Source organism: Anopheles merus, unplaced genomic scaffold (genome assembly GCF_017562075.2).
Source record: "Anopheles merus strain MAF unplaced genomic scaffold, AmerM5.1 LNR4000425, whole genome shotgun sequence".
Taxonomy (NCBI): domain Eukaryota; kingdom Metazoa; phylum Arthropoda; class Insecta; order Diptera; family Culicidae; genus Anopheles; species Anopheles merus.
In genome coordinates, this window is record NW_024428005.1 from 11,547 (window position 1) to 27,485 (window position 15,939).

The 15,939-nt window shown below is 44.5% G+C and overlaps 1 protein-coding gene across 1 annotated transcript; it reads right to left on the minus strand.

The window, feature by feature from the left end:
- Nucleotides 1–1,455: 1,455 nt before the first annotated feature.
- Nucleotides 1,456–9,367, minus strand: LOC121602375. The gene is made up of 4 exons (XM_041931147.1): nt 8,298–9,367; nt 7,904–8,210; nt 4,157–4,270; nt 1,456–1,654 (listed from the first exon to the last, which is right to left on the minus strand). The coding sequence occupies exons 1-4, from the start codon at nt 8,951–8,953 to the stop codon at nt 1,493–1,495; spliced, it is 1,239 nt and encodes a 412-aa protein (XP_041787081.1). The 5' UTR covers nt 8,954–9,367; the 3' UTR covers nt 1,456–1,492.
- Between the last annotated feature and the right edge of the window lie 6,572 nt (nt 9,368–15,939).

Here is a 15,939-nt window from a genome sequence, read left to right on the forward strand (position 1 = left end):
ACTTTTTAATTTTGGTTTAACAATTTAACTATTCACGTGAAACTATACGAACATTATTGCAGAATTTGATTCTTTCGGTCGTAAAGTTTGCTGATACTATGCTACTGAGTAGAAAATCCGCATTAATAACGTCAAGACCCAAACATTGATTATCCCACACCGTCTGAGGCATCGGCTACTAAAACCGACTGGTCATCGCTGTTTGTGGGAGGAACAACTATTTCTTGGTTCCAGAAAAATAAGATAGCAATCTGTAAACAAATAGGAAGGAATAGAAAGGGTGCAAGTGGGGTTAAATCGTTTCCTACAACTTATTGTGGATGCCCCCTATTGGAATAGGTAAGAAGCTGTACACTACTACCAGTACGCACCCTATTTAGCGTCATTGTAACAAAGGACTGAGGCCTAATACCATTCCCAAAAAAAAAAGTGAAAAGTCTCCTGGCATAATCCTTTACAACGGTAAAATGCGAGCATTTCGTTAAATCTTGCAAATCAAATTAAACATGAACTATATAAATATCTAGTCTGTTTAAACTGCAAGTACTCCCAATGTCGTCCATTTTTTGTGCAAGATATGTACATCAAGAGATTTACGGGGAACATATTAGTATTGTATGATATGGCATGCTATTGCAAGTAGAAAACAACGCTATATATATTCTAAGACTCAAAAATTGAAACCAAATCCACAAATGTGACGTCAATTATTGCGGTTGCTCACTTATGTCTCATGCTCGGGAATAACACCATTTAGTCTCAATCAACATGTTTTCTTTTCTACATTATTACGTATTTCCTTCTCCCTATGTGCCATGCCTATTCCCCATCTACACCTAGACCCTATTGCGGTCAAGTACCCGGCGCTTTGTTACAAAACTGTGACATACCTGTCCTTCCCCCCGTTGAGTGCGATTTTAATTCAGCAATCACATACTGCCTGGGAAAATGCTTCCCTTTAATGCTCGTATAAAGTCATCATCTTTCACGTGCGGTACCACTTCCTGCATCAGATGTATGATCGCTGCACGATGACCATTCCCCCCGACACACCGTTACACGCTCTAATGTGATCTGGGCTGCGTATGTGCGCGGTTCCGGAATGTCCCGGGCACAAGTTGTCCCACTGCACGTCTGCTGGACTGCGCATGTGTGCGCATGTAGGAGGAACACACAAGATCGTGCTGCTGATCGAATGCATCCCATCTCGCTGTCAACTACCGGCACCGGGGAAATGATTTACCGTTTGGATGAAATCGTGACAACGACATCAGCCCCACCGATGCGTCCCGGGCGGCGAAAGATGCGCAGCCGCGGACACATGCGCACAACGCTTTTGACTAACTTTTCGTGATCTGCATGTCGCTGGCGCGTTTGCTCCCAGAACGGTTTAACATTAAACAAACGGCGCGTTTTGTTTGTTTTGTTTTTTTCTCCAAAAAAAAACAAAATCACCGATTGAAAGAAACATTTGGACATCGGTGACAAACGGTCACCACAAGTCACTCACCTCGTGCGATTGCTGAGCGGAATTTTTAGCAGCCTTTCTCTCCTTGCGACAACCACCACCGGCTCCTGCCTGGGCAGCGAGCGCAGCCTGGAGCTCCTTCTTGAGCTGTGCTATGCTGCGATCCTTCGATTTCAGCTCTTCCAGCTAGAATAAAGAAAGAAAGAAACAAGAAAACATTAAGAACAACGGCAAGAATTTGGATTTGGGTCAACCTTTGTTGCGAACACAGCGACTTGTTCTTCCAGAAATCAACGTTTGGTGGCCAATCCCTCGACACGAAAAATAAAACGTTTGCCATTTTTCAATTTCCAAACCCTGGCATTCCGCGACCCCCGACGGTTGACCAAGTTCCCAGTGGTTAGCGAAAGGTAGATTAATTAGACCCTCATCCTACGGCGGACCATTGTCTCTATGGTGACAAGCTTTAGAATTTCGAACGGTTTGCTTCATTTCATGCAGCAAGGCACAGACGATGAAGCAATAAACCTACTTTGATTTGTTGTTTTTTGCTCCCGCCATGAGCTATGAGCGGAAAGTTGATCAAGCACTACGTCTGTTTGTAACGTTCTTTACGCAAGGTGGCTAGAAAAATTGCACTTGTTTTTGGGGTTGTATCACGTAAATGCCAACAGTTTCATTTGCGTTTCCATTAGTTATGCCTTTAAAACAGCAAATCCTCCAGCTAACATTCCCAAAAAGAAAAGATGAATATTTCTAATGATCAGACGCAAAGTATAGCAGAACCTACAATTTGCTTCCCATGATTCATCATCATCCATCTTCAGCATGAATCGAAAGTACCTCGCCTGACGCAGGGCAGCCGTTTTAATGGTTGCAATTCTCGCAACGAAACTACAGAGTGGCAGACGGTGCTGCCCCAAAATCCATGGGAACGCCCTCGAGGATCGTTTTCGAGGGCTATCGTCCCTGTCGCTTCCGTTGCTTCTCGTTCGCGCGGTCCCTAGGATACCATTTCCTGGAGGGATCGGAATTCATTCAAAACGCCTCACAAAACCATAGTTTCCAGTGTCCGTGCCAGCTTCACCGTTTGAACGATACTGGCCGGACCCAGTAATCGCTTACCCATCCGCTTCGTTGCCCCAGTCGAACCCGGTCGTCGCTGCCATGAGCCGAACATTATCTTCCTGAACTGTCCTCAGGCTATGAGCGAATTGTGAAGCTTCTGCCTCTGAATGAAGTCGTACGGGAGGCAAAGCAAAATTATGCACACTCGAGCTCGTTCATGAATTCATTTCACCATCTCGTGTATAAACAATTAGCTCCACCTTCGATGCGTTGCCGTTTGCTGCTGCTTCTGCTGCTCCTGCTGTTCCTGCTACTACAACCGATCTTTTCACCGAGCTGCATGAATGGAGCAAAAACTTAATTTGATTGAGAAACAGTCCGTAGGGCGACTTAAATTGTTGTGCTGTTGCTTCGGGCGTTACCTGAGGAATTTTGTGCAGAAACGTAAATTGCCCGACCGGGTAATTACCGCCGTTCACCGATTTCGGATAAGCCTCGCGTCGAGACTGATAACTCGCACCCCGTTTCTCACGTTGTCCCGATGCACCGATCGGGGCACAACCATTTCCGATCGTTCATGCTGTTTCTTTGTACCCATGCACTAGCCAATGATCATAGGGTAGCAAAGAAAGGTTATCTCGGGTTGTGAGTGAGGTGAGTTCACAGTGCTTAAATTTTTAACGGCACGATTTTCGGGTGGCATAAAAAAAAACATGGAGCGAACGCTTCTCACAAAAACAACAAAAACGTTCCAATCGGTAAGAGGATTGTGGATTCCGCATGGAATCTGCATGGCAATAACTATATCGTTTGGATCCGGGAAAGAACCTTCCAGCCCAGACATTGGCCGTGCGGTTGGGCATAGCAGAAATGCAACAGAAAAAACAGCGATCAGCGGCTCAACGCGTCCAAAACTGAACGAGATGAAGCAAACAATGTTTTACGATCGTTAGCTTAAGATACCGCCATCGGTGGTTTGAAGGTGGACCTTTTTGATTCTTCTTTTTGTTTCACTTTAGACTGATTATGACTCATCCTTTGATATTTGTGAGCGGGGCGACCCTAACCGTGTGGAGAATCGGTGTAAAGGGGGGGAGGTGAATCGGTGAAAAGGGTTTACTACAAAAACCACCCGCAGCGATGCCGGACTTCATCCGCCCCGAGGCATCCGTGCTCGCTGAGGAATGTTCGTGGAACTGGGGGGGTCGTTTGGTGCAGCAACAAAGACCTTCCGAAAGGATGGGTTTTGTGTGGTTTTAGCAAAATAAAACACAAATGTCATACTGCCGTGTGCTGATTAATATTCTGTCAGCGTTTATGAGTTTATCTGATCACCCATTTCTAGGCGCCGTTTTTTGAAGCTGTAAGACATTTCAATGCCAATGATGATGTTACATAAATCAAACATATTATCCTTCGTGTGCATTATGACTATTGTGTACAATGTAGTACTGAAAAAAAACAATATTTAAATCATAAAACTGTGACCTGAAAGCTAATTTTGTAGCTACAATTTAACTCAGCTGAACCACAAACGAGTGTTTGTGGTTTTGTTTCTAAATAACGAATTCTTTCACTAAATTTCATATTCAAATACTTTTAAACAGGGGTAGAACTTACCATGCGCTGGATTTCGTTTCTAGCTGACTTGGAAAGTTGAGTCAATCGTAGTTCGTGCAGATCTCGCTGTACGCGTATATCGGAAGCTTTCTGCCGTTCAGCCTCGGAGGAAATCTGTGAAAGAGTGAAAAAAGAGCACGATCAAACCACACCGAATGATGTTCGTACTCCAGCCGACAAAACATAGATAAACATGGGAAGCAAACTGCCGGTACTGGGGGAACGCTGTCAAGGTTCGAATATTTGTGCCACTGTCAGTTTGCTGTGGTCTTTTGCAGTTGATTTTGCGCCTCCTCCACAAACCGCAAGCACTGCCCGTGGGTAAGATGATCGATTCGCATCGAAAGTGAAAACAATGCACAATGCAGCGCGCGATGGTTCCGAAATTGCAACAATCGGTGCAACCGGTTCGGATTTGCATAACACGGAAGCAAAAACATGAAACTTTCCTGACGCGGACGGACGTTTCCTTCCATTCTTCTTGCGCTAGAAGCTGTGGTTCGGCTCATACCGATCGACGCTAACTGGGAGCTAGAGCTGACGCTAGAGTAGGCCTGTCGGAAAGCGAATGCCATACATCCACCTCCTATGGTTGCATTCTTTAAATGCTCTCGAGAATATGCTCTCACTTGTTCGCGAGGGTGAGGGTGTAAGTGCACCAAACCAAATCGCACTATAAGTCAGTCAAAAACGGTTTGTAACACTGTACGGTGGTAGTTGTGGGCCTGTTGCTGTTGAACATTGCAAACGATCTGCCGGGCAACGGAGTAGTTGAAAGGGGCTCTAGTAGAAAGGGAAATTCAAAGATCCAACTGCAATACAGAGATCGTCGCTAGCGATCGCTACCGATTGACTAATTATGATGGTGATTTATTCTACTTCATCGTACTGACTGCACCCGTTGGTTGGTGAAAGGAAAGGGTAGCATTTTAAGTAGGATCCATTAAGCAGGAGTGTGTAGCAAACAGGTACGTTGAGAATTCTTTTTACCAAGGTGTATGATTTTATAGGTGTGTTTATTAGTTATACAGATTCTTCTGCTTTAAAAAACGAATAGATTATTAGGCTCGCCTTGACGAGATTGTATCGGAAAGAATTTGTCAACTATTTGAAGAGCATTCATAGAAACAAACTCTGCATGGATGACAGACTTGCTTTGAATCAATACTATAAGATATCTTTTACGGACGAATTAGACCATAAGTCAGTAGAGTATAGATTAGATCCTTTCATTCCACATCTTCTTCACAAATGTATCTTGTCCATAAAATGCTCATACATACGAAATATGGACAGCATGTATAACTTTGAACATTATTGTCAAGTATAGACTATCTTCATTTTTTTAGGTATCAGATAAAGTCATTTCATTTGTTCAAACCAATTAATGAAACATTACGTTTTAGGCACTTAGATTACGAGGTATATAATCTCGGAAATGACTTTTTCAGAAATGATAATAAATACAAATTGGACGAGAAAATTCGCACCAAAACCATCTGCTAATGCATAACTATCTTCATCTTGCTGGCAAGACAGTCTAGTTGCAGTTTACAACCGGTTCAATTGGAGTAATTTATTATCATGATACTCTTATCTCTGAAGCTTTTAAAAACGAATAAACAAACATGTGCAAGAGCGAATGTCCAAATAAACAAATAGCAAACGGCGAATAATACTACGCCCTGTCAAGTGATATTACTGCCGAATGTATGAGCTGAACATCGCATAATATCCAAATAAAAACAACGTTTCTCTTCATTACCGTTAAAACTTATTGCCAATCTATTCGTTCCTTTGACTGCCCTTCAAGCGGTACAAAACGCAAATTAACACAACGTGACATTCCTTCCGACAGCCGACCATAAACTCATCCACTCCTGCTTGCTTTTTACGCGATAAAGGCGATTTCAAAACCATCCATTTCAATTAAAATGTCATCAAATCCTTCAGGGTGTCAGTTAACCGCGTCGCCGCAATCAACTGACGGACATCCACCGCGCAGAACAATAATCCTTTCAGTGCTCGCTGCGCGTACAATCACGACTCTTCAAGCTTGATTCGCAACAAATTCAATAAATTGTTTACCACATAATCATATCGTGCGGTAGGCGCTCGTAAAAGGCAAACGTTGTCTGCCCAGTAGGGTAGCTTCTCGAGGATTTTCCCCCACGTGCCATACGTTAGCCTAGGACCTCGCGGTCAGGATGGTATATCACCCCGTGTCGAAGGACATCACACCTCTATGATGCACCTTCGTTGCTGATGTGTGCGCGTTGCTGCGATCGTTGTTGTTTGCATTCTCCTACCCGCACACGCATAATAATTGTTCGCAGATCATTAAGTAATTCCGGCGTCTCCATTGATTCGACACAGTGCACGAGGTGCGAAGCGTTACCCCTGCCCATTCAAAGCGCCATCGTGTGCCCTCCATTCGGGACACCCGTACCTGGGCTGAGTATGGGTGAAGGTCTACTGTCCAACTGATTCCTAGACCGACCGAAGGTCGCTGCCGAAACACAATTAATCGTACAGATTTGCATGCATGTCTTTGGGATTGCGGGAGAGCTGGTCATGTGATTAATGTGTCACACATCGCTCCCTCCCACCCGCCCCCCAGGTGCTAGGTTTTGATTCGGGAAGAAACCTTCCATAAATTGGCATTATTTATGAAACAACGATAAATAAAGCCCCGTGACGCTGAACGCAACGAAAGGGAAATCGAACTTTCTACGGTAATGCAGCCGCACAGCCTTGCGTACTCGCACCACGCGCACCGTTCTGGTCGCGAAGATGATGCCTTTTTAAGGTTAAATTTTGACGCACGAAAGATGTGCGCGACGGGCCGCGCGCGAGTTCTCTACTATTGGCTGGCAGCCACTATCCCCACACAAGCGGAGCCTCAAGTTCCAACACTTGAAATGACAATCAAATCAATTTATTTCCTTTTCTGGCCAGAGACCGCGCCACACGCCTGCCCAACGGACACCCGTCCGAATCGTTTCGTTTCGTAATCTTCATGCGCGAAATTTTGCATTCCAGTGTTCCACCCTTGACTGACACCGATCCACCGAGATGATGAAGATATTGCGAGCTCGAATTGATTGCTATCTCGCTTTTACAATGTCACAACTACGTACCGTGCAGCGCGAAACGTTTAATTCTCATTTTTTTCCGCCCAAATGAAAAAGGCGCCGCAGTAAACCAATCGATCGGTAGCTGATCGGTGTCCTGCATTGATGGCAGCGTACAAAGTGGGGTTTACGCTTGTATTGGCCCGAAACGGATCGGCGTTGACATTGACGCTGGAGGCAACACACATTGCACAGCCGTGACATTTTGCTAAAGAATCGGATCGCCAAGCTTGCCGTCAGATAGTGCCCACCTCGTGGTGTTCTTTTTGGCAACAAATTAATCAGCGGTAATTGAAAACAGGACAAGCTTGTCAGTGAATATCCATTCATCGAAGCTTATTGAATGTCTTACGACCCTCGCAAGTACTTTTTATCTACAATGTTTGCTAATGATCTATTAGGCGTAAGAAGAGATATACTTTTATCGAAAAAGCTGCAACGCCCTTTAGAGATGTTGGTGGTACGCAGCCAAATCGTTTGCCTTCATGACGCAGCCACTTTGCGTACGAGAAAAGCATACAAATTTCCGTACCGTGTAAAAACTTGCGTGCGATTTTCAAATTTTCGGTTCACATTTTCCTTCTTTTCATTTCCACGTTGCGCTGCTACTTACTTGATATTTTTCCTCTAAGAACCTGTTCGTTTCCCGCAGGGCAGAAATCTCCTGATTCAGCTTCAGAACTTCCAGACAACATTGCTGCTGATGTTGCTGCTGCTGCTGACCGCGCGACTCCGAACCCCAGCCGCTCGTGAGTTCATGTTCCCCCGACCCGCCCCGGTGTGCCCGCTTGGCCGGTGTACCACCACCCACGGACACACTCTGGCACTGGGCCTGGGAATGGCGTTTCTGGTGCTGCAGAGCTTCCTGCAGTTTCTTGCATTCGGATTTTGTCTTTCGCAGTTCGGACTCGTTTTGGGCCCTTGGGTGGGAAAGAAAGAAGGAAATGCGCGAAGAGTAAATTAACCAAATAAACGTCTAAGTTTTGATCATGCTACACTCCACTTACCTTAACACTCTGACGGCATTCCGCTCCGCAGCTAAGCTCGTTCGGAGTTCGCTCAGTTCCAGCCTCATCTGTTCGTTCTGTGCCAGCAGCTTCTGGACGGTATGGGCATTGTGCGCTTCTGTCACCTGCTGCTTCTTGCAGCCCTTTGCTTGAGGCGTGCCGGTCGGCGAAATGGACACTCGCTGTTGCCCCTGGGACGGTGCCGGGATCGTCCTTACATCCGGTTTCGGTGGAATCGGTGGTTTGCTTCGGACGATCACTTTTTCCTCGTGCAACAGCCCTAGCGGTGACGTTGGTTCCGGCTTGTGCTGTTGTTCCGGATGGGTTTTCAGATCCAGCTTAAGCCGTTTTCCGTTTGCTTTGGAAAGATTTCCCATCGCTTCCGAAGATGGGGCGGGGTGGGAGGATACGATCGATTCCTTGCCCACCGATCGATGATCCAACGGTGGCTTGACATCGGTAACACCGCTCGCATCGATCTTTTCTGACGCTTTCTTACGCTTTTGTCGCACGTTCGTTTCTTTCACGTTGTCACAGTACTCCGCTGTGTCTGCTTTACCTTCATTTTTCGCCACCTGTTCCGAAGTGGAAGCATTTTTGAGCATTGTCTCCACCGTACCAGCCGAGACGCTCGTGGGTTGTTCAATTTTCTCCATCGCTAAGGTTTGATGCTAAATCCACTGCTTATTACAGATCATAAACGTCCTGGTGTAGCTGCTGCTTTTGCTGCTGATACGTATGCTGAGACTCTTCACGTAGGCAGTACATTTAAATTTTAATTTTAACACTAACTTCCTCGCACTGGAGTTTACTCTTGTTTCTTGTGTCCCTCTCACTCTCTAGTGGTGGATAAATTCAATGTTCGGCACACGATTCATATGCACCGGTGGGCTTTGTAACTTTAATTTCGCACCGTTCCAACAGGATGGATGATGACTTGTCCTTGTTGTTGTTTTTCTATAGAGCTCAGTGTGTCGTGCCGAGGGTGTTGGACTTTTGGGGCGTTGTGTCGTGGACAAATCGATCCAATTTTTTACCTCCGTCCACCGGTTTGCTGGGTGTGGTTGGAAGTAACCTGAAACGAAAGAATGGAGAAAAAATCAACAATGAATACATTATCAACATGAATGAAACAAACACACGGATAAAAACACATGGAAAAAAACACTATATGACGATGAGGATAAGCAAGGAGCATGGAGGATTAATGAGGAGCGTGTGTGTGTATATAAGGGTGGTAATGTACACATCAGTGTAAAAGGTTGACTTTATAAATTGCAAGCCAGCTGTAGACAAAAATGTGTGACGAACGATGATGTAGACTACAAACATCAACTAATTGGGCAATTGTCATATTTACATTCATTCGTAAGAGATGCAAAATAACATTTTCGCAAAAATGTTGTTGGAACTATTTCAAGCAAAAAAATATAAAAGATATTCGGAATGACGAATTATTTATAGCTTTCACAAGAACGAATGGTGCTTGTTCCAAAGGTCATAGATTTTATATCCCAATTTTCTCAACTGTTTAGTCTAACAATTGCAAGCTCAAATGGACTCCGCTTTTCAGTGTAACAAGTCCAGCACAGATTTATACTCCTATTCATACTTTACCGCTATGTACAACCAAACCCTGCGCTCTCATTCCTCCTCCAATCTTGCGTCGCTGTTATAAATTTCGGACATGATGTCATTTAGACATGCACAACCATAAGCTGTCAGGGAAGGATTTACGAAAAACTAGGTGCGGTCCCTCCACACACACAAACGTCGTGCCCGGAAAAGACTCGATTAGATGTTTTGGTGGGGATTTCAATGATGTCAACCGCCATGAATGGCCAACCGAAAGCAACCGAATTACACATCCTTGTAAAGAAGATGATTAATACCATACACTAGTTGCCGGCAGCCGGCAAAGTCCTCATTTTGCGTCAATGAAACGGTTTCGTTTATCTTCTTTTTTTTTAAATAAAAAGAAGAGTGTTGGTCTAAAAAGCGTTCAAGATGATCAAAAGAAAATGTTAAACATGTTTTTAAAAACTCAACCCTTCCTTTGATATGTTTCGGTATTGTTATGTATCCATCTTGAACGAAACGAAAACATTATTAGCTGTTTATGCTATCATATTCCATTTATGCCGCACATCAACGAATCACATCCTATTCTAACCTTCCCTGCTGAGCTCCACGTGCTCTATTGATGGTGTTAATGATAAATCGACTGTTTAGATATGAGTATCCCACTTATTTCCGATTCGTGCACATGCACACACTCAAACACACTCAAGCGCAGAGCAACATTAGCCCTATAACCCATCAATCTCCGGCAACACTCTTTACCGGGCTGAAGTGTTTTCCCAATCTTCTCAAACGCAAACTACTTCTCGCCTGCATCAATCGACTGCCGGCCGACTTCCGCCTATAGTACGTAGGGAGAGGAGAAAAAAATCCCACACTAGACGGAAAGGAAAATTCTGAACCACGTCTTCCTTTCCCACCTCACCTTGCGGTCACGCTGTGTGCCAACGTGTGTCTGTTGCTTACGCAGCTAATTTGTGTGCAACCGATCGAGCGGCAAACAAAACAGGGACACACGAACACACAAACACACCGTGGAAAGGGGGTGAGAAGGACAAGAAGTTTAACAACCGTGCACACCCCGTGATCAATGCTGCCCCCGGGGGTGGGTTGTGGCGGGGCTGACACTGAGCTCAAAAAATCTCCCGCCTAGCCAGTTGCAGACGAGATCAGCGCACAGATCGCACGCTTCGATATTTATAGCTGCAGAGTAAAAGGGTGGCAACAGCAGCGCTCTGTGCAGCTGCTGAGGCTGGTTTTCCGACCGGTCCGTCCGATCGCATCGGGCCGCAGGAAAAACAAAGCACATTTAATTGAATCTCACGCACACGATGACATGCGTTTGTGAGGGTGGTTGAAATTTTGCGGCACCATCGTGAAAATGGTCCCAATATCGGTTCGGTTCTGGACCACAAGAAACGCGAAAACGCACACAGCGCGTGACCTCATTCTGGCATGGATAATCTCTCCAAAGAAACGCAAGTGCGTAAGAGGGTTGCTTTCGATTGGTTGTGTAAAGAATTGGGCAAAACTGATAACCGTGTGGCTTCCAACTTCAAATTCATTGGTTTCGAATGGATAAATAAAACCAATTTACACTCTGATAAGTAGTCGGCATATGAAAGATCTGGTATTACCGCCAAAGAGATTGTTGTCTCGAAAGCTTTGTTTGCTCTTTACATACCATTTGCTGTGATAAAACATCTCCTTATCTAGCTTCCTATTTTCTAACTATTTCCTACTGTTGAATCGTCCAAGTCTAAAGCAGTGATTCAACAACAATTCCACCCTGTCTTTTTTGCGTATGTTGGTACGCTTACGCATCTGCGAATATTATTTTTTCCTCCATTCCTTCCACCCCAAAAAATCGTTCCTATTTTCCTGCTTTTTACAGTGAAAAGCGATATCGTGATCGTGATATTTTTGGACCGCTCCGCTTGGATTTATTCACCCCAGTATCATTCGCTTTAGCTACCGCTGCACTTTCTCACAGATGATGAAGTATTTGTGAACATCGGCTCGTCCATACGGCCACCCCGGTTGGTATGTGGGTGTAATAATTTTGCGCATCGTTATATTCCAAACGCTCGGCGGATGCAAACGAAAGCAGCACTGTGCGTTTGCGGTAGCAAGATGGCGCTGTATATTAATTTAATAAACAAGTGAGCAAGTGTGCTTAGTACGAATCCATTCTACAATTCCCTCATTTATGTTAAATCGTCCTAGAAATGGTTTCTCGCTTACGGTGAATGATGTAAATAATGCTTAAATCACACGATCGCTTTTCGGCGTTGTTCTGCTTTCTAGATTTGTGACCATAGAAACTATGTTACGGCCCAAAAATCCCAAGCAGCATCCACAGTATCATAAACAAGAGCAGCAGCCTAACCCACGCCGTTTATAGAACGTGCCGTAAATTATCGCACTTCTCACAATGCATCATTGCGCTAGTCAAATTCGGTGTCGCAGCTAAATGTGCACGGCTTGACCTCAACGCAGATGTGTCGGCCCGTGTGTCAACCCGTGTGTCCGTTGCATACCGCGTTCGCCTGATTGCTGTTGATCTTGCGGTGCACTATTGCGGAATTAAAATTAATTGACCGATTACCATGACGAATGGATTCGACCCGCTTCGAGAGGGGCGTTGTCAGCATGAGCATGACGATACATAAACCATTGACGTACTGGCACAGATATCTAACAGCTGGCCAGGCACATCGGTCTTGCTACTGTAAAGAGCCGGAAGTAGATTGTACGTGTTTTGAAAACAACTCCCAAAACCGTATCGCCAGTTTATGCCACTGGGAGTAGCAGTCGATCAATCGAGTATCAAACTACACGACGATCAACACTACGCGAAATATCGTCGTTGGCGCCTGCCGTTTTACGACTTCTACTAGCATCGGATGGATATTTTCTCCAAATTTAGAACAACAAACCCCAGGCGTGCAACCAAAGACAGCAAAGAATCACACACACTCACACATTATAGGCAACAAGTGCGCCGAAACCGAACGACATTAGGGCATTTGGGATGGTGTACATCATCAACGCGACCGTGGTGGCGTCTTTCGCGCCATCACGTCTGACGTAATCTGGCAATGGTTCTACATTCTAGCAGCCACCCGTGTCCGTGTTCCGTTCCCTCTACCAGCGAACCATCGTACCATGTGGGTGCGATGTCCACGGCGCAGGAGAAGCGGTGCGAGCTGTCAATCGGCCGCTCGTTCACAATTTGCCATTACCGTTCGCCCTCTTGCTGGATCGGTCGAGCCGGGCCAGAAGTGAGCAAATTAAATGGTACGAAGTGTTCTTCCCAACCCCGTTCCAGATGGTCTCCGCCACCGAAACCGATCACTACCCATCTTTGTATCATCGTTAGCGCTGATGAAAGTTTGCTTCTGTTCGTTCTACACTCGGCTACAGCTTTTTGGCATAAAGATCGATATAGCTCACACCTCCGTGCAGCACGCGGTTGGGCCATTTTTCGTACGCTTCTCTAGAAGGCGTGAACGTACTGTGGGAGTAAATCTAGCAACACAACAGGGCGCAATCCCATTGTGTGTCATCGTGTCACGATGCGAAGGTGGTGTGGTCATCTGAAAAAGGGTGTCTGGTAAATCAAAGTATTAGAGAGAGGTGGGAAAGAGAGACAGAAAAAAGGGCAGAGGAAACGAAACCATAGTCTTATGGCAATGGTTCGATTGCGAGCTAATCATTACACGGTTAACCTATCTTTCTTAAATGGGTTTATAGATCTGCATTTGAATAATGAACATAGCAATTTAGTGCATAATATAATCGTAAAAGAATAAATAAGTGTGACCATATGATCGTAGTTGAATAAATAATTCAACAAAAACAACAATAAACTAAAAAACCTGTCTTAAAAAATAAGAACAATTCCAACGGGATTGTAACCCGCAAAATGCAACTTAAGGAGAAACACTACTTTTAATATATTAAAACATATTCATACACGATGTTTAAAAATAAATTGCAGTAAAACACTTAACGTAGTCTTCAATTACACCAAACCCCTGGAGCTCTTATTATCGTGCAAGTACGAATAGTCCAGCGTGACCGATCCGGAAAACCAAAGCATTTATCAGCTCAATTGTCACCACATGGCCATTTACACTTGGGCTAGTGAGTGAGTACATCATCGACGCAAAGAAATTCCCCACCCGCCCTAACAATCGGTTGGCCTTCGGCCAGAACCGTCCCCATCATCAGGACCTCGCCCCGCATGCTTAGGCGACGTAGAAAATATGGCAAGGAAGAGCGCGCGTGCTAGAAAATAGCATTAGTGTGATGCGAGGAAAAACAAAACGCCAAACATAACTACCTATTACACTTCACAATCGGTCACCAGAACAGATCCAATGCGTTCGCACGTTTGCTCGCAATCGCAGGGCCCGGGTGGTACGGATTTCAATTATTTTTACCTAAACACCACCGACGACGACACTTCACGCACGCACGCACGCACGGTTGCGATTTTTTGCTTTAGGTTCTTTGCACCGTTGGGTTGGGTTTTTTTATTTTATTTGTTTGTGCCCTCTTTCAGCTCACACCCAACACTGCCCACCTTTGGTCAATTGCGTGCTATTATCACAGTTCTACACACGCGTTTTTTTTGTTTTATTCTATTCCTTTCTGTCTCTCCCGTCGAGAGAATCGCACTTTTTGTCACGGTGTTTTCTTTTTTATGTAAAATGGTTTGTAGTTGGAAAATTATATCCTTTCTTGAACTTATCACATAAACAGGATGCTGTCACATTGTTGCTAGTTTTATTGCGGGTTGAAGGTTTTCACACTCACTATGTATTAGAGGAAGTTACTAATACTTCCCCCCTTTGCTTGCAGAGCTTTCGAATTTCGCAATGAATAAATGACAAAAAAAGAACACGTACACTTAAAATCGTAATTCGAAAAACTGTTCACCAGAACACTTGCACTTGCTTTCGTATTTCGTTGAACGTTTGTTTCGCAGTTAAATTTTAGTAAAAAGTGTTTCGTTTGCTTTTTACTTCGAAATTAAATTAAAAGACCGTTTGTCCTTATTTTTTTCTGTGCGCGATTCCCCGCTATATGGTTCACTGTTGGGATGATTCACTTTGCACGGTTTGTTTCTTCAAGGGTTCGTTTCGTTTCAATTGTTCGAAGTAGCACATTCAATATGCGTAGCTTTTTTTTTTGTTAAATTTCTTTTTGTAACTCTTCGTGTTTCGTTTGTCTGATTTTGATGCTGATTGATTCTTGCTTGACTTTCCGTTGTTCGTTTGTTCGTGTTATGTACACTTAGAGCTACTTAAATATTAAAATTAAAATTAAATGTTGCCTAATGCTCGAACGACGACTGACTGAGCCGCGAACCGAGCGCAGAACGTCGCAGGCCGTCGCTGCCGTGTCCGCGCATTCGTCGGTAGTGTATGAGTGAGGTCGCGCGCGTGTGTGTGTTTTTTCATACATCGGACCATGGCTATGGCGTGCTGCGTTACCCGCGATGCCGTACGCAAAAGTACGCGGAGACAATATGCGCAAATACCACTTGCGCAGCATCCGAAATTGGTCGCGTAGTGTTTAGTGGGTGTAGTGTACGTCGTGTGCGTAGAGGAGGAGTGGGGGTCGGCTGGCGCTTTTGCATTGACTCGAACGCATCGCGATGGTGTGGTTGGTTTATTTGTCCTTTCTTTAATTCTTCGGCCCGATGGAAGATGGGAGAATATGTTTGACCTTGTGAAATGAAGCACAGTATGTGTGAACGTGGCTGTGATTTTAGTTTTTATTTTTTATCTTTGTTTTCTATTTGCTTTACCACCCTTTTGAAGCGTGACTTAATGTATTAATCAGTTTTCTCTAAACCCACGTGGCTGATAATGGATGCTTTTTGTGCAAATTTCGCACACGACACAAACGCTCACCAGTTATGTTCACATAATAAATTTCATGGTCAAAATTTCAAACATGATTTTTTCTTTGTATATTTCCTGACACGAAGATAGGTAATCCTTCAAACATTAAGGCAAAAAAAGCGAGCTCAAGACAAAAATGGCAA

What these genes read in the sequence shown, in the direction of transcription:
- LOC121602375 (XM_041931147.1), bottom strand. Translation starts at nt 8,953, where the DNA reads ATGGAGAAAATTGAACAACCCACGAGCGTCTCGGCTGGTACGGTGGAG. An exon ending in AATGCCGTCAGAGTGTTAAG is followed by an intron (nt 8,211 to 8,297) that starts GTAAGTGGAGTG and finishes TTCCCACCCAAG; the next exon opens with GGCCCAAAACGAGTCCGAAC. An exon ending in GAAACGAAATCCAGCGCATG is followed by an intron (nt 1,655 to 4,156) that starts GTAAGTTCTACC and finishes TCTTTATTCTAG; the next exon opens with CTGGAAGAGCTGAAATCGAA.